The sequence below is a fragment of the Camelus dromedarius genome, chromosome 17 (assembly GCF_036321535.1).
Source record: "Camelus dromedarius isolate mCamDro1 chromosome 17, mCamDro1.pat, whole genome shotgun sequence".
In the NCBI taxonomy this organism is placed as follows: Eukaryota; Metazoa; Chordata; class Mammalia; order Artiodactyla; family Camelidae; genus Camelus; species Camelus dromedarius.
This window is the reverse complement of record NC_087452.1, coordinates 9,977,034-10,003,404: the sequence shown is the minus strand read 5'-3', so window position 1 is coordinate 10,003,404 and position 26,371 is coordinate 9,977,034. Positions and strand designations below refer to the sequence as shown.

General features: G+C 43.0%; 1 protein-coding gene across 9 annotated transcripts in view; it reads left to right on the top strand.

Annotated features, from left to right (window-relative positions):
* ITPR1 (inositol 1,4,5-trisphosphate receptor type 1) overlaps positions 1–26,371 on the top strand; it is a 299,982-nt gene that overhangs the window by 24,398 nt on the left and 249,213 nt on the right. For all 9 annotated transcript variants that reach the window (XM_031470776.2, XM_031470775.2, XM_064496296.1 and 6 more), the window contains exon 4: positions 2,010–2,080. In XM_031470776.2, the coding sequence (XP_031326636.1) occupies positions 2,010–2,080 (71 nt within the window). The remainder of the gene's footprint in view (positions 1–2,009; positions 2,081–26,371) is intronic.

Here is a 26,371-nt window from a genome sequence, read left to right as displayed (position 1 = left end):
GTATCCAGCTCCTTTTTTTGTAGCCCACTTCCATTTATGCAGGGGGCGTTCACCTCCACATGGCATTATTGACTCACTGAACTTTAGAACTCAAGTAGAACCTTGGACAGCCAGGTGTGTGACATGCAGTAGAAGTGCTTCTGAATCACCTGCAGAACTTGTTACAAATGAAAACATTCTTGGGTCCCATCCTGGAACATGGCTTTAGTTGGCCTGGGGATGATGGGGACCTGGTATCAATAGATTTAAGAAACAAAAAGTCATAGGAACATCTTCCTACTTGAGAATCCTTGAGCCCAGCTCTTTGATTTTACTGATGGAGAAACTGAGACCAGGTGGAGTGACATGATGTAGTTACCATCGTGCTACTAATAGGTGGCCGAGCGCTATCTGCAACTCATTCTCTTTTGCTAGACTGGGGCCTTTTCTTCTACCCTTTCCTCCTTGTTTGAGAGCTTGATGATTAATTAACCCATCCCTACACTGGATTCCAAGACATCCCCCGCCCCTCTTGGCATACTAAATTAGATCTGGTGGCATTACTTTATGCTCATAGGGGTTCTTGGTGGGGGTTTTGTATTTACATATTCTGCTCTTGATTTTTGCATGAATATTTAGGCCATTGACCACACTGTCCCTCTCGCTGATGCAGAGAGCTCTTGTGTCTTGGAGCTAAAGGAGACAAATTGCTGGTGGGCCCTTGTGGACACTCTGATTCACCCACCACATAGATACTGAGCATCCAGCCTGGACAGGGAATGCAATGGCCCTGGGCACCTTCTGGGCCACAAAGCAGGCAGTTGTCTGCCCTCGGGGAGCTCGTAGCCTGGTGCACCTTATGTGCTTCAGCTTAGTGAGATTGGGCGGTTGAAGGGGAAGAGGCAGTGTCTAGGGCAGGAAAGACTTGGGGGAGCCTTCCTGGAGAAGATGGGGGCTCTGAATCAGGGCCTTGAAAGACATGCAGGACTTGAGGTGACAGGGAATTGTGGAGGAAGGAGCAGTAAGAGTTAGGCCCGAGAACTTAATGGTACCTTGCCCTGGGATAAGAGGCAGACAGACGAATGGGAGAGACCCTGGAAAACCATATTAGCTGGAAGCAAGTTCTGTGGTCACTTGGAAAATGAGCCAACCCTACCAATCCCAGTTTTAGGAACTTGGACAAGTCATTTTAGCTCCTCAGAGCTTCAGTTTCCTCATCTGTTCAAACAAAAATATTAAAAATCAGTTCTAAAAGTTTCGTACAGGTTAGATTGGTCAGTCAGCACTTTAAATACAGGGTCTTTATATATAATTTTGGGCTGGTTATTTATTGGTAATTTTTTGCACTTTCCCCTCTAGTCGCTTTTGAAGCTCCGAAGTCCTTTCTTACTTCCATGCATTTGTACTTCCCTCCTCCTGAAAACGCTCCCCTCTTCCCATCCGCCTACCTCTGAGTTTTCAGTAGGAGCAGTAAGACCTCTTCTACCAGCAGCTGCTCAGATGGCCTCGGGCAAAGTTAGTTTCTGGCTGCATTTTGTTCTTTACTCTTACAGCCCTCAGGTGATATCCTTACCAGTTTGTCTTTGTGGCTCCTGCACCAAGGAGTCTTGAGCTCCCTGAAGGCAGGGGCCTGGCTCCTACTCATCCTCACATCCCAGGGCCTGGCCCAGTGCCTGGCAGCGAGCGGCCCCTCAGTGACCATTCACTGAATGCACTGACCCCTTGCTGTGCCCCTGACTTCAGCATCATTGCATGGTGGGCTCACATCGATCGTGGATGTGGTTAAGGGAAAAGAGCCACAGAAAACAGTAGCTTCATGTGTCCGTTGCAGAAGCAGAACCTTGGGCTTTTGGCTGAGGTTTAGCTCCCTGCATCGGAAACCTCTTGTGTAAACAGCCGCCTGCCAGGAGAATACGGGCAGCCTAAGTTTTGCCCAGGAGCAGCCCTGGGTATTTGGTTTTTGCATAGTGTTAGGGTTTTACTTTCTTAGACTTGCCTTGATACAGTGTTTATCTTTATTTTCTTTGCAGCCTGGTTGATGATCGTTGTGTTGTACAGCCAGAAACCGGGGACCTGAACAATCCACCCAAGAAATTCAGAGGTGAGTTGGCAACCTTCCTAGAGTAGGTCCCTTGCCTCACTTGAAAATTGCTGAAGTGTGTTGCTGTGTGTGGATTTATTTATTTTTTTAAGCAATCATAGGTTTATTTGCTTATGTACTTTTTAAAAGTTTGATGTCAATTTCAAGCTTTGTGCCCTCTTGAAAGTGTATCAGTAAGTTCAGTGTCAAGGTTGGGATGTCTTGTATTAGGTCCTTAATTTGTCTGTTGAGCGCATGTTGGTAAGTGCTGATTCAGTCTAAAGCCTTAAACTGGTGCAGATACGTCTCTGAACAAACAGATTTAGGGATCTAGTCACAGGAACATACATTATTTCTGCAGATTTTGTGTCCCTTTGGGGGCTTTGATATCCTTAGATAACCTCGCCTTGGAGTGAGCCTTTCTTGACTATCAAACTTAGCTTTTGAGTTAAAAGGCATGGGCGGGGCAGCCTTCCTGCTGGTCGCCTCCCAGTGTTGGCTTTCTATTTAGGTCTCTTGAATTTGATGTCTCCCTTGGAAGGTAGCTTAATTTATACCAGGAGGTGTTTAAAATATACTTGGTATCTGAAGATGAGAAACATTTTGTTTTTATTTTTTGCTGTTATTGTGGATAGTGGTTTTCAGCTCTGGCTGCATAGTAGAATTATCGAGGGGATGTTTTTAAATTAAACAGCTACCCAGGGCCCCACTCTAGATTGATCAAATGAATCTCTCAAGGTTGGGGCCTGGAAAATGGCGTTTTTTCAAGGCTTCCCAAGTGATTTTTTATGTATAGCCAGGGCTGAGACCCACTGGGTTAGTGTATTTGGCTGATGGCCTCGATCCCAAAGGGCTTAAACCTTGCCATTTGCAGATTATAGCATTTGAGTTATAAGCTCTTATTGCTAGCTGATTTAGAAAGTGTTTGACTTTTTTTGGATAAAAGCTAAAGAAATTAGAATAAAATAGGAGGCAGACGTTCAGATGGAGAGAAGCCATTTGGAAGACGTTCAGTGTTGAGCTGCATCCAGTTGGCATGAGGCTATCCAGAGAATGTTTTCACCTGGGAGGTGGTGGTTGGGGGAGGGGGGCTATTAAAAAAAAAAGTTTTTGGCGTAAGCCTGGTGTTACAGGAACCTGGGGAATCCTGTTGCCTCTGCTGCCTTTTTTTTTTCTCAAGTCCTCCTCTGTGTCACCATCCAAAACAGAGCCCTGAATGCAGCAGAAGGATTTGATCCAACTATTGCAGTCACTTTTAGAATTCAGTCCTTACTTTGATATAATGTGTCTCAGTTTCTCTCTTAAAAGGGCCGAGAAGGACGGACTTGGTGTCAGATACTGTGTTTATTGTATTATTTTAATTATTTTTCTTCTGGTGGTGGGGGAGATAATTAGGTTTTATTGATTTTTAGAGGAGGTACTAGGGATTGAACCCAGGGCCTCATGCATGCTAAGCACGCGCTCTACCACTTGAGCTATGTCCTCCCCCCATCAGATACTGTGTTAAGGGCTCTGAAAGCATTTGCCACTCATGGACTTGTCTGTCCACCCCGTGAGGAGTCGAAGCCTTCAAAGGTGGAGATAACCTTGTAGCTTGCCTGGGGTCGCATAGCTGGTGATGGATGGAGTAGAAGCCGGGGCTCTCGGCTTGGGCTGCATGGAGAAATCACCTGGGTGGTGTTCCAGCATACCCATGTCTGAATTCCTCCTCCAGGGAGTCTCATTTAATAACTGGGCCCTGAGATATTCTGAAAGGTCCCCAAATGATTCTCTTGTGCAGCCTAGGTTAACAACCACTGCTAACAGAGCCTGGGCTGTAAACTGCTGGCTTTATTAGGCAGCAGAGAGCTGGCCCATGTGTGGCTTTTGCAGTTGGGACCCAGTGGAGGAATGTGGAGGTTACTGCCTGGATTCAGTGTGAGCTCCTATCCCGTTCTACACACAGGCTCTGGAAGCTGGGAAAGGGACCTGGGAAAGATGTGAACGTCCTGCACAAACTTAACCCGTGGCTTTCTGAATACAGGTTTAGGATGTTAAAATAAACAGGACCATAGCCAGGAGAAGTCAGAGTGATATATATTTTCCTGGCACTAGGGTAGAAGTGCCTGGTTCTTAGATGTATATCTGGTGGCTGATTGAAAGGGGCTGTTTTGAGATAAAAGCAACAGTGTGAGAGAGGCCATTTGGAGAGAATCAAATTCTGTGTTTATGGTCGGGCCTGGGTCCACAGATGGCCATGTGACAGTGACCTGACTTGTTGGCTGTCTTTCCCCATAAATTAAAAATAAAGGTTTCTAGGTTCTAGGTGCTTTGTGCTTGTGGGAAATCTGGCTCAAAACAAGCTTTGCTGCAGGCTTCGTGAATATGGGTCAGGGCTGCCTAAATTCCTCGTGGTGAGCCAGAGGCCCTCTGCCCTCAGGTGAGGGGCCCAGGCAGGCCTCCCTTTGCAGCCACCGCAGTGCTGAGATCTCATTCACCTTGGAACCCAGGTGAGGAGGATTTAAACGTTTTCCCAAGCAGCCCTTCAATTTTGGCGTAGCATCCTTTGAGACTTTTTTTCCCTCTAAAATGAAGAGAAAGCTCTCTCATTTGAAAAGGATCACTGCCTTTCCAAATACAAGTATATTTTGAAGTTGAAGTCATTTTGATGTTTAGAAGTTGTGCATAGGGCAGTTGGGCAATTTGGAGGCATTTCTAGTGCATTTCCTTGCTATGCCATTGCACCCTGAAGGTTAAGAAACACCCATGGAAAAGCGAGACGCTGGCAAGTGGCCGGGATAGGATGATGGAGTCTTTAACCGAACAATCAACAGAGCTGCATTTCGTCATTTGGGTTTGCTGTTGCCTCCGTTGTTTCCTTGCCAAGTTATTTCCTATACTGAGAACCATCATAACCTGCTCTTGAGTAAATGGAAATCAAAGGCCTATTTATGGAATACCCTCCGTGGCTTCTGACGTTGGGTTTTCACTTTTTTGAGCTCCCCTCGAAGCCTGCCACCCTCGTGGTTAGTAACATAGGCTGTAGGACCAGGTTTCCTGGGTTCAAATGCAAGCTCCACTAATCCTTAGCTCTGTGACCCTGGACAAATTGCATGATTAACCTCTCTGAACTTCATTTTTTTAATCTGTACAATGAGAGATGGTATCAGTCTCTCCCTCGTAAGGCTATTATGAAGATGAAATGTGTTCTGAATTTAGTCCTGAGGGAGCCTGGCCTTTAGTTAAGGGCTCAGTAAGCCTTAGTTATTCCTATTTTTTTCATTCTCAGTGCTTAGTACAGAGCCTGATACTCATAACTGGTGGCAGAAGGGAAAGGCACTATTTGTGAATTCTTGGATGATAGGAGAATAATTACATGTGACTTCTCTTTTTGTCTTTAAATGCTTTTGCAGGCAGGGGTGTGCACATGGACCCCATGGGCCTCGATGTGCGGCCCAGTGTTCCCTTGTACAAGCTGAGTGAGCTTGATAGATGACTTAAATTTCTTTTATCGGGGAGGGACAGGCCGGAGGGAGGAAATTAGGTTCATTTATTTAGTGGTGGCACTAGGGATTGAACCTAGGGCCTCATGCATGCTAAACACACACTCTACCACCAAGCTATACCCACCTGCCCCCTGATGACTTAAAGTTCTGAGCTGGTTTCCTTACTTAGGAAAAGGGGAAAAAGAATACCTTTCTCCTAAAGATAACAGGGTTGAAGATAACATAAAAGAGCCAAATAGAATACTCGGGTCCACGAGACTTGCTCAGCAACTGGTAGCTGTTATTCTTCACACTAGATGCAGAAGAGCTAAGCTATTGAACACACTTGCTTCTTTCTTGAGTAAAAGTACATTTCCAAGTGAATTGCTTTTTTGTGTGTGTTTCCTTTGAATGTATCTCCTGCCCCTGACATTGTCTGTAGGAAGAAAAGATTGACTGCACCTCTGTTTCACAGAAGCCAAGTCTTTTTCATTATCCAAATGAACTTCGGACAGTGGCCCTGTCCTCTAGGTGATGAGAAGAGCTGAGATATAGAATAATTCAGTTACTTTGGTCTTTGTGTTAATATGGTACCATTTTAAAGCCCCAGTGTCCATGGAAGTGAAGACGGAATCTCTTTTCTTTCTGATTTATGTTACTTTTTCCCATAATCTTAAACGAATAGGGAAGGCAAACATCAGATTGAAACTGGGAATAGAAACTTTGTGGTTAGTGATTTCCTTTCTCTGTAGTATCTTTTCCTTTTCACTCCCACTCATCCCTTCCCCCTACTAAATATGCTGGCATCTTCTACAAGGGAAAGGTGGAAACTAACAACCATTGTCCATTGCGATCCTAGAATCTCTGCTATTGTAAATAAAACCAGCCTTGTTGGAGTACACATAAGGACTGGGGCTTTGTGGAAATAAGACAGGCTTTGGTGTCGATGCTGCCATTTATTGTGTGATCTCTTTTCCAGATTGAGACAACAGTCAGGTTCTTGCCCTCAAAACTTGATCTTCTCCGTTTAGGTCATGAGGCCAATCTTGGCCCCAAATTCTTGATCTTGTACAGATGCTACCATATCATTGTCACCAAGGCATGAGAGGTTTTTAACCTTGTACTGGAACCTTTAGTTTCAGAAGAAAAGGTGTTTGAAGGGAAACTCACAGTTGCAGATGGAGAAGGAGTTTGGGCAGGGAAAGGTGAGGAGAAAGCAAGCATGCTGATGCTGTTCAGTGGTTTACATGAACTGGGGAGAGCTCAGAGGTCAGGCTGAAAGTGTGGATGTTCTTGGTAAGTGTCCCCCTTGTCCCCTGTGTCTCCTCTTTCTCCCCGAATCAGGCTGGTTTCAAGCACAATAATCCACTAAGTTAATGTGTTACAAAAATGAGTGTTCAGCTCAACCAGCGTGGAGGTCCTACTGTGTACCGGCTGCTGGCCTTGGTGCTGAGGGGAGACACGATGAATTGAATACACAGCCCCCCCCCCCCCCACTTTCGGGAGTCTTAAGGTGTCATGGAGAAACAGACTCAATTATAAATAACAGCAGCCAACGTTAACAGAGCATCTGCTTTGTGCAAAGTACTTCTTACGGATTGTCACTTTATTTTTATTCTTTTTGTTGTTGTTGCTGTCTGTTGTGGGTTTCCTCTATGTTGGATTGTCTCTTTTAATCGGTGTAGCCCCCCTGTGAGGTGTAGGTATCAGTGTTCTCAGTACACAGATGAGGAAATGGAGGCCCTGAGAAACTGAATAACTTGCCCATTGTCAGGTAAATGTCGCTTCTGAGAATGATTATCATTCCTTCCACAAACATTTATTGGATGCCTCGTCTGCACCAGCCATTCATACTCCAGGGAGGAAAGATAGACATTCCCAAGGCAGTCAATGCCAGTGCACAGGAAAAATCAGTAAGGAACCTGTTGAGAGTGATCTGTTGTCTGCACGGCAGCTGTTTATATGCAAGTGGATGCCCCACAGGTGAAGTGCCTTTTTGTAAATTATGAAAGTTGTCCCTGTAGTCCCGTGGTTTGTTGGGGCAGAGCAGAAGATGGCACCCGCACGTGCACTCTGTCCTCGGGCTCTGCACACCTCCTCGGCCCAGGGTGCAGCTGCGTTATGCCTGATGCCATTCTGGCTGGCGAGGTTTGGGGTTCTGGCCCAGAATCACGTGACTTGAATGTGGGTGTCTGAGTCCGCTCAGAACCCTCTTCCAAAGGTCTGGGGCCAGTGCTTTGTCCCCTGTCTGCCTTCAGGACCCTCCCCCACACAGAGCACAAGGGTTCCTGCAAGCTGTGGCCCCATCACCTGCAGTGTCTAAATGAGAATGGACCAGGTTATTACTTTGCTGCTGTCTGCCCAAGCTCTTTCTAGCTTTAATTTAGGACCGTGTAAGTGAGGAAGAAAGCGCAGTGGGAAGACGGAAGCCTTGGATCCTTTGACTTAATGCATTTTTTTTTTTTTTTACTATCACCAGGACAAGCTGTGGGATACGCAGTGCATGGCCTGCAACGTGATTTGAATCCTGTTTGTAGTGCGAATGTGCATCTAGTCTGGGGCAGGGTAACCTTGTCTCTGGGCGACTCCAGCGTAAAATGTGGGCGGAGAACTCCTGATGGCTCAGCATGTGTTCCTTTTAAAAGAACGAAGCCTGAGAGTCGTGGTCTCAGGATGATCCTGGGATGAAGAAGAGTATGTGGGTTGGCAATGATGGGCCGCGTGTGGGTTAGCGGTGACAGACCATTCTTGGATCTAGAGCATGGCTGTGAATTTGAGGGTCAGACTTAGGGCTTTTTCATTTTCAGTGGACTCTTCCTTTCCTTGGTCCCAGAGTGCCTGCACCATGTCAGCTCACCTGTTAAGGGGCTTGTGGATTTAGTCAGTGGCTTGGTTGAGAGAGAGAAAGAAGAATTTCCCATCTCGTGCAGCTGTTTGTGAATCGGCCTGGAACCTCCCAGCAGCTTTGACAGGGGCCTCAGATAAGAAGGACGTTTTCGTGATCTAGTGATGAAAAGCACTGGAGCGTCGGAAACCCGCTTACCCGATCTCGGTCTTACCTGTGATTTAGGTTGAGGTGGGGAATGGTTCTGAGCTGGTGCAGGAAAGCTGCTACGGCTGAAGTAGAGAGCATTATTTGTCCTGAGAGCTAGCCTCCAGCCCAGTGTGTATCCCTAGCTGCTGTGATACCAGGGGGGAGTCATTTCATCTCTCCAGGCCTCCGTTTTCCCATCTGTTAAGTGGCGTTAAGGTGAAGTGACTTCCAAGATGCCTTCCGGCTTTGACCCACTGTGATCAGTGTCAGAAGCAGGCCAGTTAACATTTCATAAGAAAGCACTGAAGTCCAGGAGCCTCGTGTTGTCCAGAAGTAGGTTTCTATTTCTTTGGGATTACAGATCTTCTTTGGCAGAATAAGACGAATGGGTGGAAACAGCCAGGCCTTATTCTAAGGCCAAACTGGGGCACAGCCTGAGTCTTGGGTCACAAAGGTCATCTGGACTAGGGTGGCCATAACCAGCTCCCGGGCTTAGGTTTCTTTCCACTCTCCTTCGCTGCACACTGCCTTAATTGTTGCTAAGCAACATTATTCCTACTTTTTTTTTCCTTTTGGCAAGGCCTCAAAGGAATGGACCCATATCTTATTTACTTTTAAATACCCACATGCAAAGAGGAGGGCCTCAGTTAAGATTTGTTTGTTCTTCTGATTCTAATCCACGATGGGCCTTTCGCAGTGGGACTGAGTTTCTGCCTGTCTTATTAAATAAGGCAGAAAAAAAACTATTTAAGGTGCTTGTCAGGTATATGCCTTGAGGCATATTGGAGGGTTTTTGTGTGTGCGTGTGTGTGTTTGCAGCTGCTTTGTAAGAAAATCTCTTGCAACTTGCTCTGTATTCACAAAATCAATTCAAATATAATAAAAAGATTAGTAGGTTTTTTTAAATAATCTTCATTTCAGATTTACCAGCTTATCTCAATCTTGCACCCACAAACTCCATCTAAAAGGACCAACACTGTAATTTAAATCAATTCCCCGGGCAACACAGAATGCTCACAGCGTGTTACACAACCACTGGGGCGATGCCTGCTGCTTGATTATACTGGAGTCCCACACACTGCGCGTGGCCCTTGCTGGATTCCTGCCCACTTGCTCAAAGCTTTGAGATTCACGTCTGAAGGCTCCGGGCATCCTGTGCATGGGCACGAGAGAGCTTTTCACTCTGTTGCCTTGGATAGCTTCCTTTTTTGAGTAGCTGAGTCACCCATGGAAAGTAGACTCCATTACCCCTGTTTTATATTCATTTATTCATAATAATTCATTGGCTAATGGAGAACAAATTTCAACTCTATATGCTTAAAATGCTTCCAGTGTGACGGATAGGTTTTCTTTGTCATCTAATTGAATCTCAGTGTTGCTGTTGTGGCTTCCTCCACTGAGGACAAAATTGACTTGGACAGCAAGCAAGTATAATAGGGTCATATTGTCATACTGTTTTATGGTTCTCCTGAAAGCAGAACATAGTGGTTGACTAAGGACTGTGTCTTTTGGCGAAGGCGTTTACAGTCCTGTCTTCAGAGCACTGATGAAAATGTATAGTGAATCACTTGAGCTTATGATAACTCTGTCCCTTCCTTTTTCGACAGATGAGGAAATTAGATTTAGGAAGTTTCCTGAGTTCAAAGAGCAATTCTGTGTCAAAATTAAGATTGAGACATACCCTCAGTTTATGTTTGAACACTATCTTCTAGGCTGTTGTGTTTGCGCCATGGATTAAAAAAATTTTTATTTTGGTCCTATCGCCTTGTGTAATTAATGGTAGTCTGTTTTCCATAAGTGCAAATAATAGTGAAACCACATACAGTGCTTACATATGTTAATGAAATTTAATCTATTTAATTTGTGTATTTCCTTTACATACATTAGTTTATTTAACCCTCATAACAACCCTGTAAGGAAGCTACAGAGCTATAAAGTCTTGCCTTCCTTTTATGATGAGGAACTGATGCACATGAGGTTGAGTGTTTGGTCCAAGATTATAAAGCTCAAAATGGCAGAGCCAGGATTTGAACCCAAACAGTCTGACATCAGGAACCTTCCTTTTATTACCTCCTCTAAACTGCCTTTGGAAGGAGATGGGCCTTCAGATATCCCTTTGCTGAACCACTGCATTTCTTCAATTTTCCCGTCTACTCCCCTCAAATAGGACATTCTGCAATGCATTGACACAGGAGCAAATGTCTCTGTACTGGAGATAAATGCTAACTTTACAACCTGGAGTATAGTATGTATCACAGCTGTCTTCTATTTTTTGTCTCCCCAGCTAGGCTTTGGAGCACCTGGAGGGGCCAGAGCTTACCCTGCCCTCCTGGCCCAGTGCCTGGAGTCCTGCTGGTCCTTGGTTAGAAGCTGGTTGAAAAGGCATTACTGTTTGTTCTAAAATGGTTTTTGCTGTTCCCAGTGCTTGCAGTGTTTTTCGCCAGTGACATTTTAGGTCCAGTGAAGGCTGATCTTTTTTACTCAGATGCCTGATGCTGTCCTATCATCTGTCTCCAAATTACCCGAGTCTGGAAAGATCTCTGAAAAGATTTCTTGGAGTTGACTCGTCTACTCCCGGGAATGTGGACTGCCTTCATCCAGTGTTTGATCTTTTGTCTCTCTCGTGCCTGTTGTTTTGAGATTCCTTGGCTTCATTCAGCGCATGATGATGAAATACAAACAACGATTAGGTCCCTTCCTCCTTTGTACCTGGTCTTCCGGCAGGTCTTGGTACGCCTTTGCTCTTGACCACGGGGGCATCCCTGTGGTGTGGTGATGTGTTACCCCCATATTACGGTTGGGCACCCTGAACCCGGGGAGGGTCAGTAACCAAGCTGAACTGGGGATTTGAACCCATGTCTGGCGAGTTCTTAACAACGTGTCTACCAACCCCTCAAGTGAACTAATGGAGTTGTGCTTCTCAGGAAACATCTGGGGCCTCTTAAGAGGATATTGTTTGGGGGGAGGAAGGTAGAGGAGGGGTAACCAGGAGGATAGATCCAAAAACGGTTATGTTCATGCGAAACAGTGAGTCACTGAGAGAACGTCAGACATGTTAGACGAGTTTGACCAACAGCATTTCTCATCTTTGCTGCAGTGGCCTCGTTGGTTTCTGCCTCTGCCTCTCTGCCTCCTTTGTGCTTGAGTGTGGGGCCCTGCAGTCCGTTCACTGCGGAGAGAGGAGTCAGTGCGGGTCTCCTGCTGTTGCGTGGAGTCCTCGTTGGTTCCCCAGTTGTGCTGAGGATAAAGGACGTACTTTCAGGGTTCGCAGGGTCCTGCCTGAGTCACCCGGCTGACTTCTCAGCCTCACCTGCAGCCTGCTCTCCACCGCTGTGCTCCGGCCAGACTGACGAGTTTCGTCCTGGGAGTCCGTGGTACTTGCTCTGTGCTCTGAGTCTTTGCAGGTCCTCTTTCTTCTCTCTGAAATGACCACGCCATCTCTGTTACTCCTCCTGGAAGCCCCCACCGGTCTTTCTAATGCTCACTCATCCTTCAGACTCAGGCATAGCCTGTGGACTGTCTTTGCCAACCCCTTGTGTGCACAAATGCCGCTCCTCCTTTGCACAGACCCTGGGGCCAGACCACCTGGGTTTGACTCTCAGCTCTGCTTTTTGCTGGTCATGTCACCGTGGGCACATTATCGAACATCTCACTATCTCCTTTTCCTCATCCTGAAAATGGGGAGATAATTATATGCGCCTCACGGTGTTTTTGCGAGGATGAAAGGAGCCAGTCCCTGCTCAGCACTTGAAGGAGCACCTGGCCTGTGTTAAATGCCGTGAAATGGTTGGCTATCATTGTGGTTTATGACTTCACTCCTACCCACACCATGAATTGTGAGGTCTGAAAACTGTGCCTGTCTCCTCTGAGGCCCTGGCCTGAGGTAGGCTCTTCGATATCGGTAGAATGAATGAAGAGAAACATCTAAGGCTTTGCTTCTAAAACTTGAATGTGCACCTGGGATCTTGTTAAAATGCAGATTCAAATTCAGTAAGTGTGGGTGAGGCCTGCGACTCTGCGTTTCTGACAAACCACCACCATGCTGATTCAAACCCTAAGGGACCACTGACATTTGTCTTCTTTTCACGCTGGACGAGGGTGTTCTGAGCCCAGAACAAGGGAGAATTAAGTCCAGAGGAGGAAAGTGACCAGAGGCAGAGTTCTAGATTTTAGACAAGTGCTTATGACTATAATAAGTCCTGAGTAATTGCCCAGGGAAGAGGCCTGCTTCAGATTCCTGAGCTTCCCCTCATTCATAGGGGACTGACTATTTGTCAGGGATTTTGGAGACAGAATTTCTGCTCTAGGACAGAGGTTAGGTAAGTGATCCCATTTGACCATAAGTGTCTGTGTTTTCCCATCGAAGGACCCAGCTGTGTCTTCTGTTGTTGCTTCCTGTGGAAGCCCTGTGGGTGGGGGCACCGGGTCAGCAAACAGCTGGGGAGAGGACAGCCACTCTCCAAATGGGAAGCTCTCAGGGAGCTCAGTGTGTTCAGTTGAAATGGTAGAAAGCACTGCAAAGTAGTGGAAGAATGGGGAATGATTGACTATTTGAAAAGGTGAACAAATAGAAAACCCAGAAACCTTTCTGAGTCAAGATCCTGCTGAGTCTGGTTTAAATCAATAGGTCAGAGGTATCGGGGTGGGGGCTGTAGGCAGAGGGCTTAGGAGTGCAGGCTCAGGACTCAGACATCAGCTCCAGCCCCTGCCCCATGTCTGATTAGCTGTGTGACCATGGCAGGCTACCTGACCTCACGACACCCTGTTTCCCCACCTGGTCACTCTGGTTCATAGTCACATAGAATGAATGGGGATATTTTAGGATGAGATGATGTGTGTTTATAACACAGTTGGCAGCATGCCTCGCACAAACTCAGCACTCAGTACGTAGTAGCTGAATAGCTGTTGTGACTCAGTTTAGCAATTAGCACCTTGGACATTTCTTAGGAAGATCAGACACGGCCCTTCAGATATTGATCTGTCCATTTTAGAACTTCAGTATATGGAGCGTGCAGAGGTATCCATGACCAGACACTCTTCCTCCTTTCTGAATTTCTCCTATTTTCTTGGGTGTGTTCATGATCAGGAGGGAGCTCTGGAGCTGTAGCCAGCTGAAGACAAACCACCAGGCCTTTCTCTCCTTGGACAGGCCTTGATCGGAGCCTCAGTTACTGATGGGACGTTTGCTGGAGATGGCAATCCTGCCTTCTGTATAGAATTACAGGCCCAGCCGAGAGAGGAAGTTGTGTTTATCTTAACCCAAGCAGCAGGCTTTCCAACCACTCTTGACAGACAGGAGGCAGATACTGCCAGTCTGCTGTCTTCCTGAAACCCCCCCACCCTGCGGTGTGTTTGTTTTGTAAGTTCAGAGGGGGTGCTTGCCAGTCAGCCTGCAGAGTGACATTGTCTACCTGGTGGTAAGGACAGCCAAGCTCCCAGAAGAAGGGACGTCTAGTGGCTGCTTCCTCATTAGTACTGGCCAAGGTGGAGGCCAGCACGGCCTCTGGAGAAGACAGAAATTGTGCTGTGTCCACAGGCACTGGGCTGGGGAGAATAGTGGAGAGTGGCCACAGGTGTGGGGAGAAGATTCTGTTCCTTCAAAGCATCCACCATTTTCCCCTCACACAGCAATAGCTAGAGGTCAGTGCAGAAAAAATCTAATTTGAGCAGTTGCAATAATTTAAGAAAATAAGTTGGGCAATTTATTTCTCTTATTGACGTTTAGAAGTTCCTTTTTTCGTCTGGTATTTTTCCGGGTACATTTGAGTTCCAATTTGGGTGCTTCTGAAATGTCTGGATGTTTTGTGCGGCTAAAATTGTATGTGTCTAAAAATGTTATCAGTAATGACACATATATAAGCTCACTTGGACTTAGACTAGCAAGTTTCTGGGACTGAGGTCGCCCCCTGCCCTCCCACATCCATTCTCAGAAACACGGCATTTCAGGTAAAGGTAGAAAATAGGATAATCCAGCCTAGGTTTAGCCATCAAGTAGAGGCCTGCTCTTGAGAACTTTGCTTCAGTCTTGTCGACAAAGAATACTGGGGTTTTGTTGCCATAGTTTCAGTGAAAAATTTGACCTTAGCTACAATAACATAGAGTTAGAAAGAACTAGCTAATCGGTTTTCTAAAATTAGTGTTCCCTAGTACATAAACCAGTAAGAACAGAGTATTTAATTAAATATTACACAAGGATGTAAAAGCCCAGGGGACTGCAGTCCCTTAATCTGGGCAGGGGGAGGAAGGAAACCCATCATCGTCCTTGACTGGTCTCTTGTCAGCTAGAAGAACTTTCTTTTCTTTTCTTTCTTTTTTTTTTTTTTTTTTAATGTTATCATTGACTTTATTTTCAGATCAGTCAGGAATGAGTATAAAAGCTTGCTGAGAGAGCAAAACAGAACATTTTGCATTATTTCCAACCATCCCATACAGGGTACAGACTCACAAGGCAAGAGGTGAAATTGAGGTTGGTCCACGATTCTGAGCAGGACACTTGGTGGTGGTCTCCTGGTTGGCTTGGTGAGAAGGAGCAGCATTTGAAAAGTTATTTCCTATGTGAAATCTGGCCGATTTGGAGCAACTAGTTTCAAGCCTTCGGTTCCTTTGAATGCTTAATCTGTGATTAGAGGGTCAACTCCTCCTTTGTGGCCCCTCCTCCAGAGTTCTGAGTACAGCTGTGTTCTCCGTCCACCGACTGCATGGACCATTAGTCATTGAGCGCCGACTGACCCCAAGAAAATGATCTGTGTGTAGATTACGCAGAATTTGGCATCTCTTGTCACCTACGTAGTATGGTCCACCACAATATTTACCTCTTGGCAGTGGCTGAAAATGTTACCAGTATTGTGTCATTTCAGAAAGATCTGGTAACATTCCTGGAGCAAAGTGAGTTTCAGGATGTACTTTCAGTTCCCTAGTTGACATTCTTACCTCATTTTTCTGTTGCCTACCGTGGGTGCTGCATGGATGCAGTTGAGTTTATCTGTTCACCAGGTTTATAACTGATTGACTACGTGATTCAGGGTTTTCTGGAGCTTTCATTGCTGGATCATCATCTTCTTCTTCTTCTTCTTTTTTTTTTTTTTTTTTTTTTTTTGGTTGGGGGAGGTAATTAGGTTAATTACTTATTCTTAGCGGAGGTACTGGGGATTGAACCCAGGACCTCATGCATGCTAAGCATCTGCTCTACCACTTGAGCTGTACCCTCCCCCTGCTGGATCTTCTTTTTTTTTTTTAATTAATTAATTAATTTATTTATTTATTTTACTTTCTTTTTATGGGAGGAGGAAATTAGGTTGGTTTGTTTATTTTTAGAGGAGGTACTGGGGATTGAACCCAGGACCTTGGGCATGCCAAGCATGCTCCCTACTGCTTGAGCTACACACACACCCCTTTTTTTTTTTTTTTTTTTTTTCGGTGGGGGAGGTAATCAGATTGATTTATTTATTCTTAGAGGAGGTACTGGGGATTGAACCCAGAACCCAGGACCTCATACATGCTATGCATGCACTCTACCACCTGAGCTATACTCTTCCCCTTGGATCTTCTTATCAATAACATTTTGATAAATTCTCCTTCTCAATTTCACTTTTATGGTTTCAGCTTTTTTACCTTAAAACAGTTCTTGAATAGAATTTGAAGTGTGGAGTACTCTTAAGGGGCTATCAAGTGTTTCCACTTGACTTTTTTCACCATTGTGCATGTTTCTCTATTGGCATCTTAACTGTTGCAATGGAAAATATGTCCTTGGCAAGACTCTTAGAAACAGTCTCTAAGGTCATTGGATTGTGCAAGCTTCTCAACTATTTACAAGGTCATCTACCTGAACGAATAGAAATGGTCTCTGCCCTTGAGCAATTTGCAATCTTATGAGGACAGAAGAGTGAGGACTACTTTGAGGACTGTTCTTGGAGAATGTTGAGTTCTAGACATGGTTTTGTTTCCCTGATATTTGTTGTTTCCATCTGTTCCATCAGGTCACTGTGCCCAAATCATTTGAATGCATCTTAATAATAGCTTAAGAAAAAAAAAATGCAGTTAGAAAGCTTTGCTGAAAGTGACAGCATAAATGTTAAAGTCCTTCTGGTTGACTTGGCTTTCCCTACCCATGTGTCCTCAGGCCCTTGCATTAACGTGGGTGATTGAATTGATGATACTTAGCAAGTATCACTGAAGAGGTTGAATGTGTCAGGTTGGTTGGTGAAACGGTGAACTCTCAGTTCTGGGTGATGGCCAGCTTGAACTAGCTCAACAAAAAGGGGTTTTTATTGGCTCAAACAACCCTTGCTGAACAACTGAATTGTATCCAGGGCAGAGATGCAGCAGATTGTCAGGAAAGACCTGTTCAGGCTCTGAGTATCTTCAGCAGCCTGTCTCCACCTTTAGTCTCTTCCTGTCTCTGCATATCAGTTACTTTGTCTTCTTGTCCTGTTCTCATCTCATTATGGCGTCAAGGTTATACTACACTCTAAACTGAGTTGTGCGGCGTTCCCTGTTCTCCTATTCTTTGGGAGAGTTTGTGTAGCATTGAAATGATCCATTCCTTGAAAGTATAAAAAGCTATATATTTTCTTTATGTCAAGATTAACTACTTACCAGTATTCTTATGTCTTTAAAGGGCTCTTTCTTCTTGGGTCAGTTTTGTGAGTTGTCTTTTTCTAGAAATTTACCCCTTGCCATCTAAGTTTTCAAACCTGTAGTATCTTTCTATTATCTTGTCAATCCCTGAAGTGTCTGGTTTGGTCCCTGTGGTGGGTTTAAGAGTCCTCCCTCATGGTGTCCACTTTGTAATCCCCAGAACCTGTGAATATATTACCTTACTTGACAAAAGGGACTTCACGGGTGTGATTAAGGATCTTGAGATGGAAAGAGTATCCTGAATTTTTCGGTGTGCCAAATGCAATCCTAGGACGCCTTACAGGAGGGAAGTAGGGGGATTAGGGTTAGGAGTAGGAGCTGAGAGGGTGGAAGCAGCAGCCTGCAGGGATGTGGCCGTGAGCCAGGGAGTGCGGGAAGCTGGAAGAGGCCAGGAGGTGGATTCTCCCCAAAGTCTCCAGAAGGAATGCAGCCCTGCTCACACTTTACTTTTAGATTTCCTGACAGTGAGGGCATAGATTTGTGTTAATTTAAGTTGCCAAATTTTGGTAATTTGTTACAGTATCAGCAGGATTACTGTACTAGTATTCTGAATATTATTTATTTATGCATTCTTTTTTTTTTCCAGCTAAGTTCTGGGCTGTTTTTCTGCCTTGTGAGTCTTCAAAGAAACAAATTTTGGCTTTATTGATTCTATTGTGGGTTGGTTTTGCAATTCATTAATTTCTGCCTATTATTTTCTTTATTCTTTCTTTGAATTTTTTCCGTTCTTCCTTTACCACTCTTTAATTTTTTTTAAATTAATTTAAAAATTTTTTTTGGAAGAGTGATTTATTTATTTATTTATTTATTGGTAGGGGGAGGTAATTAGCTTTATTTATTTCTTTATTTTTAGAAGAGGTACTGGGCATTGAACCCAGGACCTCAGGCATGCTAAGCATGCGCTCTACCACATGAGCTGTACCTTCCCTCCCTTTGCTACTCTATTAGTCAGATGATTAACTACAAATTTTGAGCCCTTCTCACGTTGTAACTGAAGCATCTAAAGCTATAAATTTCCTTTAATATTGCTTTAGTTGCATCCTTCGTATTTTGACATGTAGTGTTTTTTATTCTTACTGAATTTTAAATACTTTTTTATATCTACTATCATTTCTTCTGAGCTGTTTATGTATTTCACATTTCCAACTGTATGGGGGATTTCCAGTTCTTTTTAAAAATCAATTTATGACTTAGTTGTATATTGGTTAGATAATACGATCTGTATCACATCAGTTCTTTAAACCTGGAGAGGCTCACTTTATGGCTAAACATGCGACCTATTTTTCTACCTGTTGCACTGTGCTGGAAACAATATACTTTTTCCAAGCCTGGGGTGCAATCTTCTATATATGAATTCATTCGTTTTTCTGTTTGTTTGTTTGTCTCTTGTCTGCTGGCTCTATCAAAGGATTTGTTAAAATTTTCCACTGTTAATTTTCTGGGGTTATGGAACTGTTGTTCTACCTCGTAATTGTGGTGGTTGATTATACAGTATATGTATATGTTAAAACGCATACCAAAGAAAAATACAGTGAAATTTACTGTATGCAAAAGTTTGAAAAAGGTTTAAAAATTTCCCACTGTGACAGTTGGTTTGTAATTTTGCCTTGCAGTTTTTAAGTTTTTCTGTCTGTCTGTCTGTCTGTCTGTCTTTCTTTCTTTCTTTTTTTAGTTTTTAGTTTACTCAAGTTATGTCAGTAAAGGCTAACGCTTAGAAAATTGTTATAACTTCCTGGTAAATTAAATGTTTTATCATTATGTGGGGAATATTTTTATCTCTTATAGGTCTTAAATTTTGTTGTATGTTATTAATAAACCTGCACCAGAATTGTTTTCGTTAATATTTATTTGGTGTAACTTCTGTGATTATGCTTTAGAGAGTCTCTCCTAAGCCTCTTATAACCAGATTTTTAAACTTTTGTGACCAATTTTTAAACTAAGTAGCCATCTTTGTCTCTTAATTGGAATGTTTAGTCTGTGTACCTTTGCTGTCATTACTGATGGTTTTGAATTTACAAACTTAGTTTGTGTTTTTCTTCTTTACTTCAGTTTTTTTTCCTGAATTTTTTTTTCCTTTCTTGCCTTCTTTAAGTTTCATTGAAGGCTTTTTATTGTTGTTCTCCGTTCCATTTTTTCCCTCTACTAGCTCAAGAGTTATACTTCACACGTTTGTTATAGCAGTTACTCAAGATACTTTAGTGTATCTAGTTAATTAAGCCTAATGTTAATAACTATTACTTTTTTCTGCTACGAAGTGAGGACCATAGAATGTTTTGATTCCTGTCGCTCCCTCTGAGTATATGCTCTTGTTACTAGTTTACTTTTTATCTAAGCTCACATATTAGATACGATTTTATTCTCTTTCTGTATATATATTTTTAATAGAGGTACTGGAAATTGAACCCAGGACCTCGTGCATGCTAAGCACGCACTCTACCACTGAGCTATTGCCCTCCCCCCAGTACTGTCATTTTTAAATTAATTTACATTTTAGTATTTATCAGACCGTCTTTCTGGGATAATTATCTTTCTGCGTCAAGAACATCCTGTAGAATTTGGAGGGTCTGTGGTAAATTCTCTTATTGTTCAAATATACTCACTTTACTTTGTCTGAAAAATTTGACTTTGATTCTCAAGTGGTAGTTTTGCTTGGTACAGAATTGTGGGTAAATGGATACTTTTTTTCTAAGTGTCACCATTTTGGGGGTTCCACTTTTGCTGGTAAAAGCAATTGGCAGAAGCTTGGATCTTTTTTCTCTGGTTGGCTTTAGGATCTGCTCTCTGCAGTTTTATTGGTAATGATTCCTGGTGTTGATTTTCATTTATCCTGAATGATATTTGTTAGATTCCTAGGTTGAAAGGTTTATTTATTTTTTGAGCCATTACCTCTTGGAATACTTCCTTGCCTAGACTGTCTGTTACCTTCCGGAACTTTGTTAGGCCCTATTTCTTAACTTCTTCATCTTTTCCATCTTTGCTCTCTAGCCTGTACTGTGGATAATTTCCTCTGCTCTTTGTTCATTCTGTTCTATTCTGCTCTACTCTTTCTTCTCTGAGAGTTGAATTTCAATTACATTTTTTATTTCTAAAAGTTCTGTTTGTATCTTCTAAAAACGTTTGGTCATTCCTCCACAGTCCTCCATGTTTTCAAGCTGCTCTTTTACTTCTTATTACATGTTGCACGTGTGTTTTGTGATTTTTGAATGTTAGTTATGTTTCTTGGATTTTCACCTGTGGGAACTCTTTGAGGCCTGGGTTAAATCTATGTTCCTTCAGAGAAAATTGTTCCCTTTTGCCAGTTGCTGGAGATGCCACAACTCAGGACTAGTTTAAATCAAATTCTCTGCCTAAGGGTTTCTTTAATCCTGTTTTGTTTTCTGCTTGGAGGGTAAGGATTTCCTACCTAGTGTAAATCTGGCTAACAAACCAGTATGACAGCCCACTTGGGGTTATGAATTAGTAAGAGAGTTTCCTCTCCTAAACCCAGTGCCAAAGTGAAGATAAAACTACCAGAGTAGCTTTGTTTGTTACTCACCATAGCTTTGGAAGTATAACTCCTTGGGAGCCCAAGCTTTATGAAAGAGTCTCCTAGAAGACTTCTGACCATGAGTAGGCTCAAAGCTTTGTCTCCTGTACCCAGCATAGTAATCAGGATGGAAGCCTACAGTCACCAGGTTTTCCAGGTAACCACAGGGTGAGTGCTGGCTTGAGGACTGGTGTACCTCCCGGGGGTCTTGCGTTCTCTTTGCTGTTGACCTCTCTGGATTCCCAACTAGTGCTCTTCTTCACTGTTTACATATTTTTGTGTGTTTAACTATTTCATCTAGCTTTTTTGTGTTTCAATTGAGAAGCTCATTCAGAGTATCTAGTCAGTCCCAGTGTAAAAATTGGACATGCACAACTGCTACTTTTTGTCTCACTGCAGATTGTTATTTTCTGCGTGATGGAAAACATGGCTATCAGTAGTTTCTGAAATTTACAATTTATAGCTTTAACCATTGGAGAGAAACTGATCTTTGTCATTTTAATAATCAAATAAATTCCAAGGATTCTGTACATGAGCTTGGGTCAGATGTATTCCTCTGGATCAAAAAAAAGCTTAGGGAAATTAGACTGGGGGATTAGGGTTACCTGTGTTAAAAGGAAAGCTCCCAAGAAAACCACCTGGGTTAGAATAGATTCCTAAAAATAAAAGTACTGGGCATATAATCCTGGTCTACTGTGGTAAACAGGGAATAAAGAATGACATTTGATTTCATTAGGAATGATTTTGACTTTGAATAAGAGGAAAAAAATCCCCGTAAATCCACCAGTAGCTTAAAACATAAGGACATTTGTTGTTTACTTAATCAGAAATCCAGAGATAGGCAGTCTCAACTATAACGAAGGGCTCTCATGTCCTTTTTGTTCCACATACTCAGGGTATGGACTTTTTCTTTTTATGGTCTTGTCACCCCATGGTTACAGAATGACTGCTGTGGCACCAGACTTCCTATTTGCATTCATTGCAAGAATAAAGGGGTGGGGGCAACACAGTGAGCTCTCTCTTCTCATTTCTGTCCTTTTTATAAGGCAACAAAAACTTATCTTCACGTTCCCCAGGATCCTACTTTCATTTCATTGGTCAATACTGGATTCCATGCTGTTCCTAGCTGGAATTTGTGGGGAGTGATGCTCTGTCTTCTCAGCCTCTTCATCAGGAAAAAGTCTTAGGAGAGAGGTGTTGGAAATGGCTAGGGTAGGCAACAGAACTTCCATACTGTGGTGTGCTGATCGCATCAGTGAGCTCTACATGATTTTCTTTTGGTCTAGCTTTTAGTATTTTGATGATTAAAGGAACAGTAAATAATGTAATGTACTTATCCACAAGAACAAGCAGTTTTTTCTTCTCAATTGAAGTTAGCCGTGAAACAGCATCTTAAATGGATGCAAGAAACCATATGTTGTTCACTAGATGCCAGTACCCGCCGTTACTAGTATGACTATTAGTGAGAGCGGATAACTTAGTGAGTAACAGCTGCTTGATTTGTTTTACTGGCTGACATATGAGAAGTATGCGCCAAGCTAATAATTTCTGCATCTCGTTTGCAATTTCTTGGTTTGACTTGATAGTGGGACAAGGTGACGAAAAGCATTTCATACACATGACTGGGTTTCCGTTGATCAAGTCTGAGAGCCACCCATCGTAGTTATTTTGGAAAGCTGCTGCCAGTTTGGAAAGGGAAATAGACAGTCCTCGATTTTATCTTTAACCCTCTTATGTGATGGTGATGTCGGAGGGTCATTCTATGAGCTTGCCCTTTGGTTTGCTTTTATTGGAACAGCTTCTTAAGAACCCAAAACTTTGGTATCTAAAACAGTTTGGTTTTGGATCTTCAGAAAGATTAAGCTTGAGAGAAAAACCTAAAATGAATTAGATGATCTATTTCAAATGCAATGTTTTTTTTTTCCCTTTTTATCTTAAAGAGGAAGTGATTTTTCTTGGAAAGTGGTAGGGAAATCTTTCCTTTCTTATCTCTAGTACTTGCGTATGGAAGCTGCATATGGTATAGAAAAGAATTTGGCTCTGGACACATCTTTACTGAGTTCAGATCCTGATGAATGTTTGATCTTGGGCAAAGTATTTAATTTTTCTACCTGGATTTGCTCCTGAATGAAATGGTAACAACAACTCAGGAGGGTCTGAGGGATTAAAGGATGTTAGAAATGCTCTGAGAGCAATGCCAAGTACACCATCATGGTTAGTGTAGCTAATGCTCAGCGTTATTATCATGAGGGTGACAGGGATGTACATTTTCTTTAAGTCCTGCCTCTGAGTTAGAAAAGGAGTTCTCCTTTTCTTTAGGAAGATGGAATTAGGAAGCAGAGAGCACCTTTCTCCAAGCACCGCAAGAAGACATTAGGATTGCTGATGCCTGAGAGTGTGTCTCAGACCTTTCACTCACCTTTGTATCATCTGAGCCTCATCTCAACTTGGTGCTTTACAACCATTTTCTAGTGGAGGGAAGGTGACTGTATAGGTTATGAAACTTGCCCAGACTCAGAATTCTAGCAAGTGATAGAGCAAGGCTTACCACTGAGAGGTAGCTCCAGAACCTCTCCTCCTCTTGGAAGTTCTTGCCTCAAAGCTGTCTGCTGGCTGAGGCTCATGCTATGGGTTCCTCTGTCCTCACAGTAACAAATGGGTGCTCTGCCTTCAGCCCACAAATCTGAAAGCTAAACTACACTCTGTTGTTTGCTTTTCAACTTCAACACAAGGGCTGTGTGTCTGTCTTAAGATGGGACAAATAATTTTGGTGGCACAGAGATAGGATGATGCTTAAAACTCAATGAACTACACCAAACATTAGGAGAACTTTGGCTTTTTCCCTTTGGAATTACAGCGTGCTGCCTTCTGCAGTAAATTTTTTTTTTTTAATTCAAGTATCATCAGTGACACTGTGTCAATTTCTGGTACGGTTAATCTTGACAGACCCTCCTGGAGCTGGTGTCACGTGGAGAAGTGTGGGCACGTAAGCTCGAACATGGAGATGAGCGGGCTGACTTGGAGTGTCCAGAAAGCAGCCCAGGTTTAGGAGCTGAAGGACCCGGGATATAAGTCACTTACCCAGCCTTTGCTTTGTCCCTGACTAGCAGCATGACCTTGGACAGTGCTCTTCACCAATCTGGCCTTTGCTTCTTCATCTGTGTTGTGAGAATGCTGGTCTGGATCCTGGAACACAGCAAAATTTTATTGAATGTCAATCCTATGCAAGGCCTGAACGAGGCACAGTTGGTATTACAGCTGTAATTACAGTCTCTTAAATCACTCAGGTCCCCTCTGTGTCTCTGATTAACTTTACTCTCTAGTTTATGAAGATTAGGTCTCATGTTTTGTTCTTGCAGCTCGGTTGTAAGAAGCACATAACAATCCCTCTCATTTATCACCTACACCTGCTTAATATGGATAAACGCCATATATGCATTTTTAAAAAACCATTTGGCTAAGATGTTATACAGTGTCGAAACTTACACAAAATGGAATTAATATAATTCCCTAATTAATATAAGCAATGAAAAGACCTATCTGCAGCCATTCTTTGTATCTTCTGGGTTTCCTCCCTCCATGTCCCCACTGAAGGCATGCATTTGCCTCTCTTATTTGTGCCCGGGTCCAGTATGGCTCAGAGGACGTGGGCACATTGGCACACGGTGGCATGGTTGTGTATGATGGTGATATCAAAGACTTCATAGTCCAACTTGGGTTCAAATATTAGTTTTGCCATTTACTGTGTGCTAGTTTCTTAGAAGCTCACTTACTGAAGCTGTAAAATACTATCCCTGTCAAAAAAGGCTGTTGTGCATGTCATAGGCACAAAGTAAGTATTAATTCCCAGCCCCCTCCCTATCCAGTCACATTTGGGATTTAAGTCACTTACCCAGCTCCTAGGAGCTGACCTTCAAACACACCAGAATCATTTTCTTCCTTCCTACCCTGCGAAGACTTAGACTTGTAGGGTGGTAGAGGGGTGTATGAAACAGGATACCAGTCCCATTTCTCTGCAAAAGGGCCTTAGATATCATTTCAATCATTTTATTTCACTCTATTAAATTCACATTTTCTTTTGTACTCAGTTCTGAAGCACAGTTACAAGACTGGCTCAGTCCGGGTACTGCCTGTGACTAAGCCATCCTGACTTACTTCCCGTGTTGATGAATGGCCAAAGCCTCTGAACTCCAAGCACTGGTCAGGGTTATGCAGGGTGATTGAGTGAGCACTGGCCAAGGGGTTGTTAGAAATGACCATCTTTTTATTCCTCTAAGTGCAGTCCTGCTTAGGTTTGTTTTCAGTAGTAGATAAAGTTAATAAGACCTTAATCTGACTGTAAATGGAAGGACACTGCCAAGATTAAATCGCACTTGAATTAAACCAGTGAAATCGTATTTGGTTTAATTAATTGAGAATTACGTCTCAGTCAGTGGTCATCTTCAGTTTTTCACCTCTGACTGTGCTGCTGTCAGAAACCAAGTTTGGATTTGTTACATGCTTGGATTTCCTCTCCTACGACATTTTCTAGCCATGTGATCCAAGAACTTGTGACGCGAAAGAGGGGTATGCTGTGTGTGAAATTAGGATATTCTTGTCTTTCCAGTAAACTCTCAGTCCTTTATTTCTCATTTCTGGTACGGCATCTAAGTTGAATATAGTTCATCAAGTTTAGCAGCTGTTTAACTTCCCTCATGCAGAAAATAAGCCTCAGCACCTTTTCCTAAAGCCCGTATGTCTCCTCTTGAAATGTACAGGTAGCAATGAAGGAACCCTTTGTCCTGTTGGTTGGACTTGTGCCAGTGACCTTTACACTGGTCCCTTCCATTCTTCAAGGTGACACAAAAGACACTTTATTGGAGGGGAGGAGCAGAGCAGGAGTATCTCACTCCAGTCATGGGTTTCATTTTGGGGCTCGATTTTGGGACTAAAGGCTAAGAGATCTTTCATCTTAAAGAACTTCTTGGGATCTCGCATTCTCTGTAAGTCAGAGGGACAAGTTTCAATTGTTTGCATTTTGCACTTGGAGTAAAACAGTTCCAGTCCTCACCTAATCTGTAAACTCTATTAAGAAAATCTGGGCTGTTAACTCGCCTCTCTCAGCAAAAAATGCCTTGAAACGGAAGGCTGATGGGTGGTTCTCATGTTGCTAAGGAATCACTTTTCAGGAGAGCATAGCTTGCTTTCCTTCTTGGTCACAGAGGGCGAATAACACAGGGCACCCTTGATTGTCAAGTTAGCAGAAAAAAAATCTTAGGTCCTCTCAATTGTCTAATTTTTAGAAATTACTGGTTAATAAGAGAACTGTAATGGGAAAATATTTTTTAAAAACTTTCAAATACTAACTCTGTAGTAAATAGTTTAAATAAATATGATTTGCGTTTTCATTATAGACAAACTCACCGACAAGGCTATTAAGTAAGCCTCCTTTTCATCTTATCACAAGAATACTTAAAATTGAAGTCACAGATAACCTGAAGACTCACCAGGGCTGTTGAAAGCAGAGGGGCTTGAAATGATTTTTCTCTTGCAAAAGATGAAAGATAAAAAAGGACTTTCCAAGCTTCCAAAATCCTGATAGCTCTACCATGAATGAAGGATTCAAGTGCTCTGTTCATTTCTCACAAACGTATGTCTTGAAGTTTAATACA